This window comes from Nerophis ophidion, linkage group LG19 (genome assembly GCF_033978795.1).
Source record: "Nerophis ophidion isolate RoL-2023_Sa linkage group LG19, RoL_Noph_v1.0, whole genome shotgun sequence".
NCBI lineage: Eukaryota > Metazoa > Chordata > Actinopteri > Syngnathiformes > Syngnathidae > Nerophis > Nerophis ophidion.
The window spans coordinates 40,288,165-40,312,802 of NC_084629.1; the positions used below are offsets into that span (position 1 = coordinate 40,288,165).

Genomic DNA, 24,638 nt, shown 5'->3' on the forward strand with positions numbered 1-24,638 from the left:
GGTATGGTCAAGTGACCAACAGGAGCTATACCATCTAGACATTTTGGTAAATAGACTCTCGCAAACTATTTTACGCCGGGATGTTACCATGACAACCGCCACTTCCTCTTCCTGCACATCAGCACCTATTGAATCTGCGTTTCTTGTCTTTATAACCCCCCCCCCCAACCCCCCACCCCCCACCCCTTTTTTTTTTAACTTCTGTAACGAAAGTCCCCAATCAGCAGTTGTTCCGGCACATCCCATGAAGAATGACTGAATCACCATTAGAATTTTTTGTATACCAGAACAACACAATGTTGTTGTGACGTTAAAAGAAAGCTAATCTTAAGGCACGTTCCCTTCGTACTGGGTAGTCGGAATTACCGAGTTCCATCCATCCATCCGGGGGAAGCAGCCTAAGTAAGGAAAGCCCAGACTACCCTCTCCCCAGCCACTTGGTCCAGCTCCTCCCGGTGGATCCCGAGGCGTTTCCAGGCCAGCCGGGAGAGATAGTCTTCCCGACGTGTCCTGGGTCTTCCCCGTGGCCTCCTACCGGTCGGACGTGCCCTAAACATCTGGCTCCTCTCCATGAAGGAGCAGCGGCTTTGCTTTAAGTTCCTCCTGGATGGCAGAGCTTCTCACCCTATCTCTAAGGGAGAGAGAGCCCTGTCACCCGGCGGAGGAAACTCATTTGGGCCGCTTGTACCCGTGATCTTGTCCTTTCGGTCATGACCCAAAGCTTATGACCATAGGTGAGGATGGGAACGTAGATCGACCGGTAAATTGAGAGCTTTGCCTTCCGGCTCAGCTCCTTCTTCACCACAACGGATCGATACAGCGTCCGCATTACTGAAGACGCCGGACTGATCCGCCTGTCGATCTCACGATCCACTCTTCCCTCACTCGTGAACAAGACTCCTAAGTACTTGAACTCCTCCACTTGGGGCAGGGTCTCTTCCCCAACCCGGAGATGGCACTCCACCCTTTTGCGGGCGAGAACCATAGACTCGAACTTGGAGGTGCTGATTCCCATCCCAGTCGCTTCACACTCGGCTGCGAACCGAACCAGTGAGAGCTGAATTACTGATAAGTTCCTAGTTGGAATTTCAACTGGAACGCCCCTTGAAGTCAGATTTCCAACTCAGTAAGTCTGAGAATTCTGACCAAGTCGGAGTTGGCTTCAAAGATGGCTGCTATGGATGTAAAAATGGTATATGTTCCAGTAAGATCTGTTATCAGCACTTCTGGTTAGTTTTGTATCACTGCATGAGCCATAAAGGATGAACTGTAGTAGGTTTTTGGTACTGTTACTCTCGTGGAAACAAGTTTATTTTTATGTGGTATACACCTTTTAGCAACAGCATTTTTGGTTCCTCTTTATCTTCGTGTTGGACGGTTTCATCTTTCCGCACAAGTTGTTTCCATTCAGACAAGGCAAACTCAAAAGTGGCCATCTTGATTTCCAACCTCTAACTGGAACTCTCACAGTTCAGCTGCCACGTCATTTCCAGATCCAACTTCCTTGGCTACATGGAACGCAGCATTAAATCGGACAAACTCATTTGTGGTTCAGTGATTTCTTACTTGCCCCAAGTGGAGGAGTTCAGGTACCTCAGAGTCTTATTCACCAGTGAATTGTGAGATGGACAGGCGGATCGGTGCGGCATCTTCAGTAATGCGGACGCTGTATCGGTCCGTTGTGGTGAAGAAAGACCTGAGCCGGAAGGCAACACCCTCAATTTATTGTTCCCATCCTCACCCATAGTCATGAGCTTTGGGTTATGACTGAAAGAACAAGATCACGGGTACTGAAATGAGTTTTGTCCGCCGGGTGGCGGACAAAACTCCTGCCCCAAGTGGAGGAGTACCTTGGAGTCTTGTTCACGAGTGGGGGAAGAGTGCATGGTGAGATCGACAGGCAGATCGGTGCGGCGTCTTCAGTAATGCGGACACTGTATCGTTCCGTTGTGGTGAAGGAGGAGCTGAGCCGGAAGGGAAATCTCTCAAATCACCGGTCGATCTACATTCCCATCCTCACCTATGGTCATGAGCTTTGGGTTATGACCGAAAGGTCAAGATCACGGGTACAAGCGGCCCAAATGAGTTTCCTTCGCCGGGTGGCGGGGCTCTCCCTTAGAGATAGGGTGAGAAGCTCTGTCGTCCGGGGGGGAGATCAAAGTAAAGCCGCTTTTCCTCCACATGGGGAGGAGCCAGATGAGGTGGTTCGGGCATCTGGTCAGAATGCCACCCGAACGCCTCCCTAGGGAGGTGTTTAGGGCACGTCCGGCCGGTAGGAGGCCACAGGAAAGACCCAGGAAACGTTGGGAAGACTATGAGAATGCCTCGGGATCCCCCGGGAGGAGCTGGACTAAGTGGGTGGGGAGAGGGAAGTCTGGGCTTCCCTGCTTAGGCTGCTGCACCCGCGACCCCACCTCGGATATGCGGAAGAAGATGGATGGAAGGATGGATGGATGTCGTCCCAATTGGTAACATGTCTACACTCACATCATATGCATGTCCTTGTTGGTGAAAATAGATCAAATAAATAAGATTTTTTGGGGGGGTTTTTGGAACTATGTATGCACTTTTTCCAACAGCAAGTATTCAGGACCTTTTTTATTCCAAACAGGCTGATTAGATGAAGGACGGAAAGCTGGAGAGGAGCAATGAGGACCAGGAAGGCCCTGCTGAATAAAAATGACCTCTCCCTTCCCCCACAGTGCTGAGTAATCCTCCGGATGTTTGGCCTCGCTCCAGTCCAGCCCACCCACTAAAAAAACCCCGCCTAACAGCTGAAAAATGGCGGACGGGTAACTTCTGACTCCAGACCACTCCTCTTTTTTTTTTCCTCCCTTTTTCTTTCTATCTATCCCCCCGACTGCCACGAGGACTTTTTGGAACGAATACGAGACTTCATTATCGAATTATACCAAGTACAAGGCTGTTTAATTGCATAAACACATGTAAGACTGTGCAATCCATGTTGAAAATAAATGTATATAAATACTGTAGACGTACTGGCGGAGAGACTTGCCGTTAACTACGGCCGACTGAGGGAGTAACGGTACTGTGGTTTGCCGCAGCCTTGCTAGCATGACGCAGTCATCACAATGGCGCCAAAAACGGAGACAATGCAAAGTTTCTTGACTCACCATCTTGTCTGCTTGTCCTTCGAACGACGTGGAGGATTCAGACAGGGAGTAGAAGTGTGGGAGCGAGGGGGGAGTGCGGCATTATATAGGACGAGGGGGAGGAGGAGGAGGGGGAGGAGGGGGAGGACCCACGGGCGCCCGGCAGCTGCATTGCTCATTGGCAGGGAGGAGTCGCCATTGTTCAGGCGGACAAGATGTCAGCAGGCGGGGTTGGGGACTCTGCACTCCAGTCCTGCATTGTGGCGCAGTTGCTGCTTCAGCTAACTCACTTGCTACTTGGACGCACTCTGACTGTTTTTAAGACTATAGACAATGAACTACCACCTATAACAGGCTGTTTTTAGGACTATAGACAATGAACTACCACCTATACCAGGGTGTTTTTAGGACTATAGACAATGAACTACCACCTATACCCCTATAACAGGCTGTATTTAGGACAATAAACAATGAACTACCACGTGTAACAGGCTGTTTTTAGGACTATAGACAATGAACTACCATGTGTAACAAGCTGTTTTTAGGACTATAGACAATGACATACCACCTATACCACCTATACCAGTCTGTTTTTAGGACAATAGACAATGAACTACCACGTAAACCAGGCTGTTTTTAGGACTATAGACAATGAACTACCACCTATAACAGGCTGTTTTTAGGACTATAGACAATGAACTACCACCTATACCAGGGTGTTTTTAGGACAATAGATGATGAACTACCACCTATAACAGGCTGTTTTTAGGACTATAGACAATGAACTACCACCTATACCCCTATAACAGGCTGTATTTAGGACAATAAACAATGAACTACCACGTGTAACAGGCTGTTTTTAGGACTATAGACAATGAACTACCATGTGTAACAAGCTGTTTTTAGGACTATAGACAATGAACTACCATGTGTAACAAGCTGTTTTTAGGACTATAGACAATGACATACCACCTATACCAGTCTGTTTTTAGGACTATAGACAATGAACTATCACCTATAACAGGCTGTTTTTAGGACAATAGACAATGAACTACCACGTAAACCAGGCTGTTTTTAGGACTATAGACAATGAACTACCACCTAAACCAGGCGGTTTTTAGGACAGTAGACAATGAACTACCACATGTAACAAGGTGTTTTTAGGACTATAGACGATGAACTACCACCTATACCAGGCTGTTTTTAGAACTATAGGCAATTAACTACCACGTGTACCAGGGTGTTTTTAGGACAATGGACAATGAACTACCACCTATAACAGGCTGTTTTTAGGACAATTTAAAATTAACTACCACGGGTAACAGGCTGTTTTTAGGACTATAGACAATGAACTACCACCTATAACAGGCTGTTTTTAGGACAATAAACAATGAAATACCACGTGTAACAGGGTGTTTTTTAGGACTATAGACAATGAACTACCACCTATAACAGGCTGTTTTTAGGACTATAGACAATGAACTACCACCTATAACAGGCTGTTTTTAGGACTATAGACAATGAACTACCACCTATAACAGGCTGTTTTTAGGACAATAGACCATGAACTACCACCTATAACAGGCTGTTTTTAGGACTATAGACAATGAACTACCACCTATAACAGGCTGTTTTTAGGACTATAGACAATGAACTACCACCTATACCAGGCTGTTTTTAGGACTATAGACAATGAACTACCACCTATAACAGGCTGTTTATAGGACAATAAACAATGAAATACCACGTCTAACAGGGTGTTTTTTAGGACTATAGACAATGAACTACCACCTATACCAGGGTGTTTTCAGGACAATGAACTACCACGTAGAACAGGGTGTTTTTAGGAATATAGAAAATGAACTACCATGTGTAACAGGGTGTTTTTAGGACTTTAGACAATGAACTACCACCTATAACAGGCTGTTTTTAGGACAATGAACTACCACGTGTAACAAGGTGTTTTTAAGAATATAGACAATGAACTACCACCTATAACAGGCTGTTTTTAGGACAGTAAACAATGAACTACCACCTATAACAGGCTGTTTTTAGGACTATAGACAATGAACTACCACCTATAACAGGCTGTTTTTAAGACTATAGACAATGAACTATCACCTATAACAGGCTGTTTTTAGGACAATAAACAATGAAATACCACGTGTAACAGGGTGTTTTTAGGACTATATACAATGAACTACCACCTATACCAGGGTGTTTTCAGGACAATGAACTACCATCTATACCAGGGTGTTTTTAGGACAATGAACTACCACGTGTAAAAGGGTGTTTTTAGGAATATAGACAATGAACTACCACCTATAACAGGGTGTTTTCAGGACAATGAACTACCATGTAGAACAGGGTGTTTTTAGGAATATAGACAATGAACTACCACCTATAACAGGCTGTTTTTAGGACAATTTAAAATTAACTACCACGGGTAACAGGGTGTTTTTAAGAATATAGACGATGAACTACCACCTATACCAGGATGTTTATAGGACTATAGACAAAGAACTACCACCTATAACAGGCTGTTTTTAGGATAATAGACAATGAACTACCATGTGTAACAGGGTGTTTTTAGGACTATAGACAATAAAAGAACCATGAAGAACAGGGTGGGGTCTTTTTGAATTTCTTTAATAAGAAAATTGAAGTCCATAGAAAGGAGATCAAAACTACAACTGGGCTCTATTAACACATACATGACTCTATAAACCACAAATACTGCCCTCTTTTTGATGAAATAACGTTAGAGGAACTCCAGCGACGTGTAAATGCAACAAAACAAACAACATGTTTACTTGACCCACTTCTTGGGAAACTTATCAAGGAACTGTTTGTAATATTAGGTCCATCTGTGCTAAATATTATAAACTTATCACTTTCCTCTGGCACTGTTCAAAAAAGCAGTTATTCATCCTCCGCTCAAAAGACCTAACCTCCATCCAGACCTCATGGTCAGGATCCCTTCAAGGTTTCTAATTGTACCAGTTTTTCCTGGATATTGACCACACTGGATATTGTTCAAAGGAGTTACATTTTCATTTAAAAGCTTGCAGACAAAAGTGTGCTACTTACTCACAGACATTAGGGAGCATGTTTATGATAGGCCGGCTACCTCAAACCTTGTAGCATTTCTCCGGAAGTGCAATTTCCAGTTTTTGCAAACTCTAATATCAAATCACGCCATCATTTATTGTTTGGGCATTGATCAATGTAACATCTCCACATAAAGTACAGTCTGTAAATTGCACATCAAAGAAACAAAGACAAGTTTTGAAACTGCTAACTTGATGATTGGTCATAAGCTGTCACCTGCTGACATTTTAACACATCAATCAATCAATCAATGTTTACTTATATAGCCCTAAATCCCTAGTGTCTCAAAGGGCTGCACAAACCACTACCACATCCTCGGTAGGCCCACATAAGGGCGAGGAAAACTCACACCCAGTGGGACGTCGGTGACAATGATGACTATGAGAACCTTGGAGAGGAGGAAAGCAATGGATGTCGAGCGGGTCTAACATGATACTGTGAAAGTTCAATCCATAATGGATCCAACACAGTCGCCAGAGTCCAGTCCAAAGCGGATCCAACACAGCCGCGAGAGTCCCGTTCACAGCGGAGCCAGCAGGAAACCATCCCAAGCGGAGGCGGATCAGCAGCGCAGAGATGTCCCCAGCCGATACACAGGCAAGCAGTACATAGCCACCGGATCGGACCGGACCCCCTCCACAAGGGAGAGTGGGACATAGGAGAAAAAGAAAAGAAACGGCAGATCAACTGGTCTAAAAAGGAGGTCTATTTAAAGGCTAGAGTATACAAATGAGTTTTAAGGTGAGACTTAAATGCTTCTACTGAGGTGGCATCTCGAACTTTTACCGGGAGGGCATTCCAGAGTACTGGAGCCCGAAATGAAAACGCTCTATAGCCCGCAGACTTTTTTTGGGCTTTGGGAATCACTAATAAGCCGGAGTCCTTTGAACGCAGATTTCTTGCCGGGACATATGGTACAATACAATCGGCAAGATAGGATGGAGCTAGACCGTGTAGTATTTTATACGTAAGTAGTAAAACCTTAAAGTCACATCTTAAGTGCACAGGAAGCCAGTGCAGGTGAGCCAGTATAGGTATATATGTATGTATATATGTATATAAAGGTATATACAGTATAGGTATATATGTATGTATATATGTATATAAAGGTATATACAGTATAGGTATATATGTATGTATATATGTATATAAAGGTATATACAGTATAGGTATATATGTATGTATATATGTATTTAAAGGTATATACAGTATAGGTATATATGTATGTATATATGTATATAAAGGTATATACAGTATAGGTATATATGTATGTATATATGTATATAAAGGTATATACAGTATAGGTATATATGTATGTATATATGTATATATGTATATAAAGGTATATACAGTACAGGAGTAATGTGATGAAACTTTCTTGTTCTTGTCAAAAGTCTAGCAGCCGCATTTTGTACCAACTGTAATCTTTTAATGCTAGACATGGGGAGACCCCAAAATAATACGTTACAGTAGTCGAGGCGAGACGTAACAAACGCATGGATAATGATCTCAGCGTCTTCAGTGGACAGAATGGAGCGAATTTCAGCGATATTACGGAGATGAAAGGAGGCCGTTTTAGTAACACTTTTAATGTGTGCCTCAAAGGAGAGAGTTGGGTGGAAGATAATACCCAGATTCTTTACCGAAGTCGCCTTGTTTAATTGTTTGGTTGTCAAATGTTAGAGTTGTATTATTAAATAGAGGTCGGTGTCTAGCAGGACCGATAATCAGCATTTCCGTTTTTTTGGCGTTGAGTTGCAAAAAGTTAGCGGACATCCATTGTTAAGTCTTTACAAGTCATACATCAGACACATTTCAACTAAGACCATGACTTATGCCGAGGAAAGCACCTATTCAACGAGTGTGACCCTTTTGTAGCTAGGGACCACAACCTTCACAGCTGGAGCGCCTGGGGCTCAGCTCCAGACCAGAGTCCATGCTCAAGGGCATTTGCCTCTTACAAGAGGGAGGGGGCACATTGTTGTATCATCTTTATTTGGGCAATTTGACATGAGTAGAAGCATTTAAGTCTCACCTTAAAACTCATCTGTATGCTCTAGCCTTTAAATAGACCTCCTTTTTAGACCAGTTGATCTACCGCTTCTTTTCTTTTTTTCTCCTATGTCCCCCCCTCCCTTGTGGAGGGGGTCCGGTCCGATGACCATGGATGAAGTACTGGCTGCCCAGAGTCGAGACCCAGGATGGACCGCTCGTCGGGACCCAGGATGGACCGCTCGCCTGTATCGGTTGGGGACATCTCTACGCTGCTGATCCGCCTCCGCTTGGGATGGTTTCCTGTGGACGGGAGTCTCGTTGCTGTCTTGGATCCGCTTGAACTGAACTCTCGCGGCTGTGTTGGAGCCACTATGGATTGAACTTTCACAGTATCATGTTAGACCCGCTCCACATCCATTACTTTCGGTCCCCTAGAGGGGGGAAGGGGTTGCCCAAATCTGAGGTCCTCTCCAAGGTTCCTCATAGTCAGCATTGTCACTGGCGTCCCACTGGATGTGAATTCTCCCTGCCCACTGGGTGTGAGTTTTCCTTGCCCTTTTGTGGGTTCTTCCGAGGATGTTGTAGTCGTAATGATTTGTGCAGTCCTTTGAGACATTTGTGATTTGGGGCTATATAAATAAACATTGATTGATTGATTGATTGATGATCTGTTCCTGGTGTTGTATTAACAAGGACAATCTGTATTTCCTGTCTCAGTGAAAACAAATATGAGGTGGAAAAATGGTGTAAAATAAAAAGGTTGACAGTAAGAATATATCTATCTCTCTTTCTAGATGTCCCTTTGTGTCATGGATTCAGTCGACTGGGCGTTGACAGATGATTATCTGGGTCTAAGGCTCTCACAGAGTCCCAGCTGAATAGTACACAGAAACAGACATTGGAGCCCTTTCATAAGTGACATTCCACATGTGGGGCGAGTGGGGGAGGTGCACAAAAGAGAGTCTGACACTGGATGAAGGAAAATCTCTCTGGAAGTTCAAACTAAGAAATCTCCACTATTTTAATACACGATCATAGGCAGGACTTCATGTCTGAACTACAAAAAACTCAACTAAACCACCTCATCTACTGTACTACTCGTGGTCAACTTTTCTTTGGTCAATATTCCTCTCCTTCATCCTCATCCCCCATGTAGTCTGCACCCACCTCTTCATAATCCTTCTCCAGGGCGGCCATGTCTTCCCTGGCCTCGGAGAACTCTCCCTCCTCCATCCCCTCGCCCACATACCAATGCACAAAGGCCCTCTTGGCGTACATCAGGTCGAACTTGTGGTCCAAGCGAGCCCAGGCCTCAGCGATGGCTGTGGTGTTGCTCAGCATGCACACCGCTCTCTGCACTTTGGCCAGATCTCCTCCAGGAACCACGGTTGGAGGCTGGTAGTTGATGCCCACCTTGAAGCCCGTGGGACACCAGTCCACAAACTGGATGGTGCGTTTGGTCTTGATGGCGGCGATGGCGGAGTTGACGTCTTTGGGCACCACATCCCCACGGTACAGCAGACAGCAGGCCATGTATTTGCCATGACGGGGGTCACACTTCACCATCTGATTGGCTGGCTCAAAACAGGTGTTGGTGATGTCTGCCACAGAGAGTTGCTCGTGGTAGGCCTTCTCGGCGGAGATGACCGGGGCATATGTCGCCAGAGGGAAGTGGATACGAGGGTAGGGCACCAGGTTGGTCTGGAACTCTGTCAGGTCAACATTCAGGGCTCCGTCAAAGCGAAGAGAGGCCGTGATAGACGACACGATCTGGCCGATGAGCCTGTTCAGGTTGGTGTAGGACGGACGTTCAATATCGAGGTTCCTGCGACAGATGTCGTAGATGGCTTCGTTGTCGACCATGAAGGCACAGTCGGAGTGCTCCAGGGTGGTGTGAGTGGTGAGAATGGAGTTGTAAGGCTCTACGACTGCTGTGGAAACCTGGGGTGCTGGGTAGATAGCAAACTCCAGCTTGGACTTTTTACCATAATCAACAGACAACCTTTCCATGAGGAGGGAAGTAAAACCAGAGCCAGTGCCTCCACCAAAGGAATGGAAGATGAGGAAGCCTTGCAAACCGGTGCACTGATCAGCCTACAAACATATTAGTAAAATATAAACAATGTATACACTTCTTCTTTGGGGGCGGCCTCACCAGCTTGCGAGTCCTGTCCAGAACCAGATCGATGATCTCCTTCCCGATGGTGTAGTGACCACGGGCGTAGTTGTTGGCGGCGTCTTCTTTCCCTGTGATCAACTGCTCTGGGTGGAAGAGGTGACGGTAGGTACCTGTACGCACCTCATCTGAACAAGAAAACAAAACAAAAACGTTGCACAATGATGAAAACAGTCAATGAAGAAAAAGTTCAATCAAGCACCAACCAATGACGGTGGGCTCCAGGTCTACAAAGATGGCTCTCGGGACATGTTTTCCAGCTCCGGTCTCACTGAAAAAGGTGTTAAAGGAGTCATCTTTACTCACAAATGTCTTATCAGAAGGCATTTGTCCATCCGGCTGGATACCATGTTCCAGGCAGTAAAGCTCCCAGCATGCATTGCCAATCTGAGCCCCAGCCTGGCCCACATGTATGGAAATACATTCCCGCTGCGAAGAGAGACGCCTTTCAAATAAATACCAGGAGCATATTAAGCATTTCTCGTATTGTAATATTTTTTTTTTTTACCATCGCTGATATCGCTCTTCTCCAACGTTCAGGTGTCAGCAAGAAGAAGAAGTCCTGTCACCAGCGGTGTGGCTTCGCTTTATAGCCCCGCACTTCGAGGTGAACAGTGATTTGATATTGGCGGTAATCAGAGAAGGTTCTGACGGGACAATGACAAGCTCACCCACTCGACAATGCTAAAGGATGTCACCACCCAAGGCATTGTGCGGCTTTTGTCCTGGTGTTTGTGTAATGTGCACCAGAACGGGGCTATGTTTGTGCGAGCACTCTTTTTTGCACTGAAGGGAAGATAACGCAACAGAGTTTCACTCAGCAGTCTCAGATGTTTGACCTTCTAGCTCAGGGGTGCCCATTACGTCGACCGCGAGCTACCAGTCGACCGCGGGGGGTGTGTCAGTCCATCTCCAGCCAGGCTTTTTAAAAAAAATAGACCTAAAAATGAGTGATCATCAATCTTCACCAAGACGTCACTTAAATGACATTCACGGTACCGGAGGGTCTTGTGAGATGACGCTGGCTGCTGCAAGATCATTATTATGAAAATATGACCGAGAGGAAGGCGAGAAACACTTTTTATTTCAACAGACTCTCGCGCCGTACCTTCCGTCAAAACTCTAAAGGCCGACTGCACATTTCCTATCTTCACAATAAAAGCCCTGCTTCATGCTGCCTGCGCTAACTAAATACAGAGTCTCGGAAAACTGGCGTGCACAAGCGATCCCTCAGAAAGCTTTCCGAGACTCTTATTTTGTTAGCGCAGGCAGCATGAAGCAGGGCTTTTATTGTGAAGATAGGAAATGTGCAGTCGGCCTTTAGAGTTTTGACGGAAGGGACGGCGCGAAAGTCTGTTGAAATAAAAAGTGTTTCTCGCCTTCCTCTCTGTCATTTTTTCATAATAATGAACTGGCAGCAGCCAGCGTCATCTCACAAGACCCTCGGGTGCCGTGAATGTCAATCAAGCAAGCTACGGAATTTGCCGCCAATGTTTTTCTTGTAAAGTGTATGGAAGCTGGATGAATTAGATGCCAAAAACCAACCACTTTCATGTGGTATTGTACAGAAAGGACAACTTTTTTTCTCCTTCATTTGAAAATGTGGGCGTTATCATCATTACTGTCTGATTCCAATCAATGCAAGTCATCAGAATCAGGTAATACACCAACTTAAAGACATCTATATGTGTTACACATACTTGTATTATCATTAAACACATTTAACTTGTTTACAAAAATGTCTCTTTCATAAATAAATAAATATAAATGATATATATAAAGGCCCGGTGGCCACGGATGAAGTGCTGGCTGTCCAGAGTCCGGACCCGAGGTGGACCGCTCGCCTGTGTATCGGTTGGGGACATCTCTGCACTGCTAACCTTACTCCGCTCGGGATGGTCTCCTGCTGGCCCCACTATGGACTGGACTCTCACACTATTATGTTAGATCCACTATGGACTGGACTCTCACACTATTATGTTAGATCTACTATGGACTGGACTCTCACATTATTATGTTAGATCCACTATGGACTGGACTCTCACTATTATGTTAGGTCTACTATGGACTGAACTCTCACTATTATGTTAGATCCACTATGGACAGGACTCCCACACTATTATATTAGATCCACAATGAACTGGACTCTCACACTATTATGTTAGATCCACTATGGACTGGAGTGTCACACTATTATGTTAGATCCACTAAAGACTGGACTTTCAGACTATTATGTTAGATCCACTATAGACTGGACTCCCACTATTATGTTAGATCCACTAAGGACTGGACTCTCACACTATTATGTTAGATCCACTATGGACTGGACTCTCACACTATTATGTTAGATCCACTATGGACTGGACTCTCACTATTATGTTAGATCCACTATGGACTGGACTATCACACTATTATGTTAGATCCACTATGGACTGGACTCCCACACTATTATGTTAGATCCACTATGGACTGGACTCTCACTATTATGTTAGATCCACTACGGACTGGACTCTCACACTATTATGTTGGATCCACTATGGACTGGACTCTCACTATTATGTTAGATCCACTAAGGACTGGACTCTCACAATATTATGTTTGATCCACTATGGACTGGACTCTCACTATTATGTTAGATCCACTATGGACTGGACTCTCACTATTATGTTAGATCCACTATGGACTGGACTCCCACACTATTATGTTAGATCCACTATGGACTGGACTCTCACTATTATGTTAGATCCACTACGGACTGGACTCTCACTATTATGTTGGATCCACTATGGACTGGACTCACACTATTATGTTAGATCCACTATGGACTGGACTCTCACACTATTATGTTAGATCCACTATGGACTGGACTCTCACTATTATGTTAGATCCACTATGGACTGGACTATCACACTATTATGTTAGATCCACTATGGACTGGACTCCCACACTATTATGTTAGATCCACTATGGACTGGACTCTCACTATTATGTTAGATCCACTACGGACTGGACTCTCACACTATTATGTTGGATCCACTATGGACTGGACTCTCACTATTATGTTAGATCCACTAAGGACTGGACTCTCACACTATTATGTTTGATCCACTATGGACTGGACTCTCACTATTATGTTAGATCCACTATGGACTGGACTCTCACTATTATGTTAGATCCACTATGGACTGGACTCTCACACTATTATGTTAGATCCACTATGGACTGGACTCTCACTATTATGTTAGATCCACTATGGACTGGACTCTCACACTATTATGTTAGATCCACTATGGACTGGACTTTCACAATATTATGTTAGATCCACTATGGACTGGACTTTTGCTATTATGTTAGATCCACTATGGACTAGACTCTCACACTATTATGTTAGATTCCACTATGGACTGGACTCTCACTATTATGTTAGATCCACTATGGACTGGACTCTCACTATTATGTTGGATCCACAATGAACTGGACTCTCACACTATTATCTTAGATCCACTATGGACTGGACTCTCACTAGTATGTTAGATCCACTATCGACTGGACCCTCACTATTATGTTAGATCCACTATGGACTGGACTCTTGCTATTATGTTAGATCCACTATGGACTAGACTCTCAAACTCTTATGTTAGATCCACAATGAACTGGACTCTCACACTATTATGTTAGATCCACTATGGACTGGACTCTCACACTATTATGTTAGATCCACTATGGACTGGACTCTCACTATTATGTTAGATCCACAATGAACTGGACTCTCACACTATTATCTTAGATCCACTATGGACTGGACTCTCACTATTATGTTAGATCTACTATGGACTGGACTCTCACACTATTATGTTAAATCCATTATGGACTGGACTCTCTCACTATTATGTTAGATCCACTCTGGACTGGACTCTCTCACTATTATGTTAGCTCCACTATGGACTGGACTCTCACTATTATGTTAGCTCCACTATGGACTGGACTCTCACACTATTATGTTAGATCCACTATGGACTGGACTCTCACTATTATGTTAGATCCACTATAGACTGGACTCTCACACTATTATGTTAGATCCACTATGGACTGGACTCTCACTATTATGTTAGATCCACTATGGACTGAACTCTCACACTATTATGTTAGATCCACTATGGACTGGACTCTCACTATTATGTTAGATCTACTATGGACTGGACTCGCACACTATTATGTTAGATCCACTATGGACTGGACTCTCACACTATTATGTTAGATCCACTATGGACTGGACTTTCACAATATTATGCTAGATCCACTATGGACTGGACTCTCACTATTATGTTAGATCCACTATGGACTGGACTCTCACTATTATGTTAGATCCACTATGGACAGGACTCTTGCTATTATGTTAGATCCACTATGGACTAGACTCTCAAACTCTTATGTTAGATCCACAATGAACTGGACTCTCACACTATTATCTTAGATCAACTATGGACTGGACTCTCACTAGTATATGTTAGATCCACTATGGACTGGACCCTCACTATTATGTTAGATCCACTATGGACTGGACTCTTGCTATTATGTTAGATCCACTATGGACTAGACTCTCAAACTCTTATGTTAGATCCACAATGAACTGGACTCTCACACTATTATGTTAGATCCACTATGGACTGGACTCTCACACTATTATGTTAGATCCACTATGGACTGGACTCTCACTATTATGTTAGATCCACTATGGACAGGACTCCCACACTATTATATTAGATCCACAATGAACTGGACTCTCACACTGTTATCTTAGATCCACTATGGACTGGACTCTCACTATTATGTTAGATCTACTATGGACTGGACTCTCACACTATTATGTTAAATCCATTATGGACTGGACTCTCTCACTATTATGTTAGATCCACTCTGGACTGGACTCTCACTATTATGTTAGATCCACTATGGACTGGACTCTCACTATTATGTTAGCTCCACTATGGACTGGACTCTCACACTATTATGTTAGATCCACTATGGACTGGACTCTCACTATTATGTTAGATCCACTAAGGACTGGACTCTCACACTATTATGTTAGATCCACTATGGACTGGACTCTCACTATTATGTTAGATCCACTATGGACTGGACTCTCACACTATTATGTTTGATCCACTATGGACTGGACTCTCACTATTATGTTAGATCCACTATGGACTGGACTCTCACACTATTATGTTTGATCCACTATGGACTGGACTCTCACTATTATGTTAGATCCACTATGGACTGGACTCTCACTATTATGTTAGATCCACTATGGACTGGACTCTCACACTATTATGTTAGATCCACTATGGACTGGACTCTCACTATTATGTTAGATCCACTATGGACTGGACTCTCACACTATTATGTTAGATCCACTATGGACTGGACTTTCACAATATTATGTTAGATCCACTATGGACTGGACTTTTGCTATTATGTTAGATCCACTATGGACTAGACTCTCACACTATTATGTTAGATTCCACTATGGACTGGACTCTCACTATTATGTTAGATCCACTATGGACTGGACTCTCACTATTATGTTAGATCCACAATGAACTGGACTCTCACACTATTATCTTAGATCCACTATGGACTGGACTCTCACTAGTATGTTAGATCCACTATGGACTGGACCCTCACTATTATGTTAGATCCACTATGGACTGGACTCTTGCTATTATGTTAGATCCACTATGGACTAGACTCTCAAACTCTTATGTTAGATCCACAATGAACTGGACCCTCACACTATTATGTTAGATCCACTATGGACTGGACTCTCACACTATTATGTTAGATCCACTATGGACTGGACTCTCACTATTATGTTAGATCCACTATGGACTGGAGTCTCACACTATTATGTTAGATCCACTATAGACTGGACTCTCACACTATTATGTTAGATCCACTATGGACTGGACTCTCACTATTATGTTAGATCCACTATGGACTGAACTCTCACACTATTATGTTAGATCCACTATGGACTGGACTCTCACTATTATGTTAGATCTACTATGGACTGGACTCGCACACTATTATGTTAGATCCACTATGGACTGGACTTTCACACTATTATGTTAGATCCACTATGGACTGGACTTTCACAATATTATGCTAGATCCACTATGGACTGGACTCTCACTATTATGTTAGATCCACTATGGATTGGACTCTCACTATTATGTTAGATCCACTATGGACTGGACTCTCACACTATTATGTTAGATCCACTATGGACTGGACTCTCACTATTATGTTAGATCCACTATGGACTGGACTATCACACTATTATGTTAGATCCACTATGGACTGGACTCTCACACTATTATGTTAGATCCACTATGGACTGGACTCTCACACTATTATGTTAGATCCACTATGGACTGAACTCTCACACTATTATGTTAGATCCACTATGGACTGGACTCTCACTATTATGTTAGATCCACTATGGACTGAACTCTCACACTATTATGTTAGATCCACAATGGACTGGACTCTCACACTATTATGTTTGATCCACTATGGACTGGCCTCTCACTGTTATGTTAGATCCACTATGGACTGGACTCTCACTATTATGTTAGATCCACTATGGACTGGAGGGGGGGGGTGGTTGGGGGGAGGGTGTCGCCCACATCTGCGGTCCTCTCCAAGGTTTCTCGTTGGCATCCCACTGTGTTGAGTTTTTCCTTGCCCTGATGTGAGAGTTGAACCGAGGATGTCGTTGTGGCTTGTACAGCCCTTTGAGACACTAGTGAGTTAGAGCTATAAAAAAAAAAAGATTGCTTGATTGATAGAACACAGACACAATTCCCTTCATCAAGCATGGTTTAGTTTTCACAACTGTTCATTGTCTGGTGTGTGTGTGTTTTGTAGTGTTGAATGTACACTATTTTGTCTAGGTTGCATACTTATAAATAAAATAAATGATAAATGTGTTGTACTTGTATAGCGCTTTTCTACCTTCAAGGTACTCAAAGCGCTTTGACACTACTTCCACATTTACCCATTTACACACACATTCACACACTGATGGAGGGAGCTGCCATGCAAGGCGCTAACCAGCACCCATCAGGAGCAAGGGTGAAGTGTCTTGCTCAGGACACAACGGACGTGACGAGGTTGGTACTAGGTGGGAATTGAACCAGGGACCCTCGGGTTGCGCACGGCCACTGTTCCACTGCGCCACGCCGTCCCTTATGTGGCTGTTATGGTTGGAGGGGGGAGTTGACGACACAGACACAAGAGAGAAGTATAGCTCTGTGTTTAATTGTATATATATAATTATATATATATATATATGGCTCAGATGAATGTAAGGGTTCATGGTATGAATCTTCCGCCATCCCAGTCACTGCCGTTGTGGTTTTGGGCGAGACCCTTCTCCATTTTTTTCCTACCGCTCCCAGCTCCAACCCAGGTTGTCGACATTACAAGCGAGCGTGCTGACGACTGAGCTGAAAGCCCGGACTACCCACCCGCTGGCCAGCACATACCGTTGTAGCGGTTGTGTACTCAGTCTTTCTGCTGTGTTGTGTTTTTTCTATTGTTCCGCCCGGGGCTCAGACCCAGGTCGCCGGCATGCTGACTATCGAGCTCAACCCCAGCCAGCATGACTTAACTGTCATGGAGTGGAATGAGGTTTACCAAAGTACACATGGTGGCTGGTCTCGGTTATAGGACCATCTTGCTCCCAGTGCCACCAACACTGGTATGGCGGACTACAGATGGTAATTCTCAACTATGATCTAAGTCATTCACAGTCCGGACAACGGACTGTTCATTACTCTGCACATTGTCCGGAATAAATCAAGTCTGGGCAGAAATAAATGGAAGGTTGTAGAAGCTTGTGAAAACGAAGCCTCACGGCATAGAGGTCAAGGCACAACCTTCTACGACTTCACCACACGACACGTTAAGTGGATGGACTCCACACACAGTCCGGTCCACCGCAACTTGAGGTAACTTTGCGTACTTCTCAGCCACAAACTGTGCTTTTTACACCAGTGAGCACTAGTGAGGATGGTGTACTGGTCCAGGTCTGTCCGTAGATTGTGTACTGGTCTGGGTATGTCCGTAGATGGTGTAGTAGTCTGGGTCTTTCCGTAGATGGTGTCCTGGTCTGGGTCCGTCCGAAGATGGTGTACTGGTCTGGGTCCGTCCGAAGATGGTGTACTGGTCTGGGTCTGTCCGTAGATGGTGTAGTAGTCTGGGTCTGTCAGTAGATGGTGTACTGGTTTGGGTTTGTCCGAAGATGGTGTACTGGTCTGGGTCTGTCCGTAGATGGTGTAGTAGTCTGGGTCTTTCCGTAGATGGTGTCCTGGTCTGGGTCTGTCCGAAGATGGTGTACTGGTTTGGGTCTGTCCAAAGATGGTGTACTGGTTTGGGTCTGTCCAAAGATGGTGTACTGGTTTGGGTCTTTCCCTAGATGGTGTACTGGTCTGGGTCTGTCCAAAGATGGTGTACTGGTTTTGGTCTGTCCATAAATGGTGTACTGGTCTGGGTCTGTCCAAAGATGGTGTTCTAATCTAGGTCCGTCCGAAGATGGTGTACTGGTCTGGGTCTGTCCGTAGATGGTGTAGTAGTCTGGGTCTGTCAGTAGATGGTATACTGGTCTGGGTTTGTCCGAAGATGGTATACTGGTCTGGGTCTGTCCATAGATGGTGTACTGATTTTGGTCTGTCCAAAGATGGTGTACTGGTTTTGGTCTTTCCATAAATGGTGTACTGGTCTGGGTCTGTCCAAAGATGGTGTTCTAATCTAGGTCTGTCTGTAGCTGGTGTACTGGTCTGGGTCTGTCCGTAGATGTTGTAGTAGTCTGGGTCTGTCCGTAGATGTTGTAGTAGTCTGGGTCTATCCGTAGAATGTGTACTGGTCTGAGTCTGTCCGAAGATGGTGTACTGGTCTGGGTCTGTCCGAAGATGGTGTACTGGTTTGGGTCTGTCCAAAGATGGTGTACTGGTCTGGGTCTGTCTATAAATGGTGTACTGGTCTGGGTCTATCCAAAGATGGTGTACTGGTTTGGGTCTGTCTGTAGCTGGTGTACTGGTCTGGGTCTGTCCATAGGTGGTGTACTGGTCTGGGTCTGTCCAAATATGGTGTACTGGTTTGGGTCTTCCCATAGATGGTGTACTGGTCTGGGTCTGTCCGTAGATGGTGTAGTAGTCTGGGTCTGTCCATAAATGGTGTACTGGTCTGGGTCTGTCCAAAGATGGTGTACTGGTTTGGGTCTGTCCAAAGATGGTGTACTGGTTTGGGTCTGTCTGTAGCTGGTGTACTGGTCTGGGTCTGTCAATAGATGGTGTACTGGTCTGGGTCTGTCCAAAGATGGTGTACTGGTTTGGGTCTGTCCATATATGGTGTACTGGTCTGGATCTGTCCGAAGATGGTGTACTGGTCTCGGTCTTTCCGATGATGGTGTACAGGTTTGGGTCTGTCCATAAATGGTGTACTGGTCTTGGTCTGTCCAAAGATGGTGTTCTAATCTAGGTCTGTCTGTAGCTGGTGTACTGGTCTGGGTCTGTCCATAAATGGTGTACTGGTTCGGGTCTGTCCATAGATGGTGTACTGGTTTGGGTCTTTCCATAGATAGTGAACTGGTCTGGGTCTGTCAAAGATGGTGTACTGGTTTGGGTCTGTCCAAAGATGGTGTACTGGTCTGGGTCTGTCCATAGATTGTGTACTGGTCTGGGTCTATCCATAGACACAGACAATATACAATGGACTGCATATCCCACATTTCTCATCCGATTTGAACGGTTCCAACATCCACACACTCCACTCACCTTGGACATTCACACCATTATGTTTTCCCGGTTCTGAACATTCCCTGATTACCTGGAAAAACCAGGAATTTCCCCCCATCTCTGTATCCCCCATTTCCAACATCCACACACTCCACTGACCCTGGACATCCAAACATTTCAGTTCCGCTCACATGCATCAGCAGTTGGACGAATCGCGCACTTTGGGCATTCACACCTAATTACTACCGGAATTGCAAATTCTAGCAACCAAATAATTTCCTGTTTGCCAAACATACCAAAGACTTTCCCACACTCTCCAACCAGGTCTGAATGACTGGAGAGACTTCACAAAGCAGTCGTACAATGTGGAGTCCACAACTTGTGGGTTACTCATCCCTTGGGGGAAGACAAGAAACCGGATAGCTGTGAGGTGAATCACCTAAAACCAAGACTGAACGGCGGACATAGCAAGTGCCCGAGTGGGAGTCGAAAGTCCACCAACTTGTGGTCCGTAGCAAGGTTTTGATGAGACGTTCTATAATGAGGGTCAGTGGACTAACAGTAAAGTCGGACTGTTCAGCTGACTGAGAGGAAGTAAACTGTTGACCCGGCACATAGTTCCAGGCGGAGGCCTCAGCTCACGCCAGAAATATTTCCCACGATGCAAAGCGGCCAGCAGGCATCAGACCAGGCGAGACTAAGCTCACCTGTAAGCCAAAGCTTTGGGAAAAATGTGCAAGTTCTTGTTCTAACCAAACCTTCATCCATCCATCCATCCATCATCTTCCGCTTATCCGAGGTCGGGTCGAGGGGGCAACAGCCTAAGCAGGGAAGCCCAGACTTCCCTATCTCCAGCCACTGGCTCACCTGCACGGGCTTCCTGTGCACTTAAGATGTGATTTTAAGGGTTTACTACTTGCGTATAAAATACTACACGGTCTAGCTCCATCCTATCTTGCCGATTGTATTGTACCATATGTCCCGGCAAGAAATCTGCGTTCAAAAGACTCCGGCTTATTAGTGATTCCCAAAGCCCAAAAAAAGTCTGCGGGCTATAGAGCTTTTTCCGTTCGGGCTCCAGTACTCTGGAATGCCCTCCCGGTAAAAGTTCGAGATGCCACCACAGTAGAAGCATTTAAGTCTCACCTTAAAACTCATTTGTATACTCGAGCCTTTAAATAGACTCCCGTTTTAGACCAGTTGATCTGCCGTTTCTTTTCTTTTTCTCCCATGTCCCACTCTCCCTTGTGGAGGGGGTCCGGTCCGATCCGGTGGCCATGTACTGCTCGCCTGTGTATCGGCTGGGGACATCTCTGCGCTGCTGATCCGCCTCCGCTTGGGATGGTTTCCTGCTGGCTCCGCTGTGAACGGGACTCTCGCTGCTGTGTCGGATCCGCTTTGGACTGGACTCTGGCGACTGTGTTGGATCCATTATGGATTGAACTTTCACAGTATCATGTTAGACCCGCTCGACATCCATTGCTTTCCTCCTCTCCAAGGTTCTCATAGTCATCATTGTCACCGACGTCCCACTGGGTGTGAGTTTTTCCTTGCCCTTATGTTGGCCTACCGAGGATGTCGTAGTGGTTTGTGCAGCCCTTTGAGACACTAGTGATTTAGGGCTATATAAGTAAACATTGATTGATTGATTGAATGAATTATATACACAAATGAATTATGTATGTTAATGAATTATATACGTTAACAACATATGTCATTATACACAATAACATTGTATACGAATTATATACGTTAATAAAGTATATGAATTATATACATCAACGACGTTAATGAATTATATATGTTAAGAACGTATATGAATTGGAGTGGACTTCTGTCGTTGAAGCAAACTGTTCTGCTGAGTGAACGTTTCCACTGGAGGGTGTGCTTCCTGCTCAAAAGGAGGCAGCTTCCTGAGGACACAAATAGTTAGGAGAAGACGTGCTGTGTCACACCCATGACCTTGTTGACTCTGACTGACCTTGCCTGACCTCTAGTGCTCACATACTGGAACTGCAGCTGATGACTGTGACCTCTAGTGCTCACATACTGGAACTGCAGGTGATGACTATGACCTCTAGTGCTCACATACTGGAACTGCAGCTGACACTGGAGCATCTGCACTCATTTTACACCACTCACAAAGGTGAAAGACCCTTTTTTAATCATGTACAATCCATATATAAGACAAGATCACATGTTTTATTATGCATTTAACTCCTAAATAAAAGCTGGCAAACCAAATCTAACAATGGAGCTAACAAGGAGCCACTCGATTCTGCCCATGAAGTGCTCTAAGAAACATCCAAACACCTCCATCAAGGTTTTATATACACTGTAAGTATATAGCAACATTCATAATAACATGTAATATATACATGATGTAAGTATATATGTAGTATCTAGTAACATTCATAATAACATGTAATATATACATGATGTAAGTATATATGTAGTATCTAGTAACTTTCATAATAACATGTAATATATACATGATGTAAGTATATATGTCATGTAGTAACATTCATAATAACATGTAATATATATATGTAGTATCTAGTAACATTCATAATAACATGTAATATATACATGATGTAAGTATATATGTAGTATCTAGTAACATTCATAATAAAATGTAATATATACATGATGTAAGTATATATGTAGTATCTAGTAATATTCATAATAACATGTAATATATACATGATATAAATATATGTGTAGTATCTTGTAACATTCATAATAACATGTAATATATGTATGATGTAAGTGTATATGTCATATAGCAACATTCATAATAACATGTAATATATACATGATGTAAGTATATATGTAGTATCTAGTAACACTCATAATAACAAGTAATATATACATGATGTAAGTATATATGTCATGTAGTAACATTCATAATAACATGTAATATATACATGATGTAAGTATATATGTAGTATCTAGTAACTTTCATAATAACATGTAATATATACATGATGTAAGTATATATGTCATGTAGTAACTTTCATAATAACATGTAAAATATACATGATGTAAGTATATATGTCATGTAGTAACTTTCATAATAACATGTAATATATACATGATGTAAGTATATATGTAGTATCTAGTAACATTCATAATAACATGTAATATATACATGATGTAAGTATATATGTAGTATCTAGTAACATTGATAATAACATGTAATATATACATGATGCAAGTATATATGTCATGTAGTAACATTCATAATAACATGTAATATATACATGATGTAAGTATATATGTAGTATCTAGTAACATTCATAATAACATGTAATATATACATGATGTAAGTATATATGTAGTATCTAGTAACATTCATGATAACATGTAATATATACATGATGTAAGTATATATGTAGTATCTAGTAACATTCATAATAACATGTACTATATACATGATGTAAGTATATATGTCATGTAGTAACATTCATAATAACATGTAATATATACATGATGTAAGTATATATGTAGTATCTAGTAACATTCATAATAACATGTACTATATACATGATGTAAGTATATATGTCATGTAGTAACATCCATAATAACATGTAATATATACATGATATAAGTATATATGTAGTATCTAGTAACATTCATAATAACATGTAATATATACATGATGTAAGTATAAATGTAGTATCTAGTAACATTCATAATAACATGTAATATATACATGATGTAAGTATATACGTAGTATCTAGTAACATTCATAATAACATGTAATATATACATGATGTAAGTATATATGTCATGTAGTAACATTCATAATAAGATGTAATATAAACATGATATAAGTATATATGTAGTATCTAGTAACATTCATAATAACATGTAATATATACATGATGTAAGTATATATGTAGTATCTAGTAACATTCATAATAACATGTAATATATACATGATGTAAGTATAAATGTAGTATCTAGTAACATTCATAACAACATGTAATATATACATGATGTAAGTATATATGTAGTATCTAGTAACATTAATAATAACATGTAATATATACATGATGTAAGTATATATGTAGTATCTAGTAACATTCATAATAACATGTAATATATACATGATGTAAGTATATATGTAGTATCTAGTAACATTCATAATAACATGTAATATATACATGATGTAAGTATATATGTAGTATCTAGTAACATTCATAATAACATGTAATATATACATGATGTAAGTATATATGTAGTATCTAGTAACATTCATAATAACATGTAATATATACATGATGTAAGTATATATGTAGTATCTAGTAACATTCATAATAACATGTAATATATACATGATGTAAGTATATATGTAGTATCTAGTAACATTCATAATAACATGTAATATATACATGATGTAAGTATATATGTAGTATCTAGTAACATTCATAATAA

At 42.7% G+C, this 24,638-nt stretch overlaps 1 protein-coding gene across 1 annotated transcript; it reads right to left on the reverse strand.

Annotated features, from left to right (window-relative positions):
* Positions 1 to 8,974: 8,974 nt before the first annotated feature.
* On the reverse strand, positions 8,975 to 10,921 carry LOC133538393 (tubulin alpha chain-like). The gene is made up of 4 exons (XM_061879992.1): positions 10,904 to 10,921; positions 10,602 to 10,824; positions 10,375 to 10,523; positions 8,975 to 10,313 (listed from the first exon to the last, which is right to left on the reverse strand). Exons 1-4 carry the CDS (start codon positions 10,904 to 10,906, stop codon positions 9,339 to 9,341), a joined length of 1,350 nt encoding a protein of 449 aa, XP_061735976.1. The 5' UTR covers positions 10,907 to 10,921; the 3' UTR covers positions 8,975 to 9,338.
* Between the last annotated feature and the right edge of the window lie 13,717 nt (positions 10,922 to 24,638).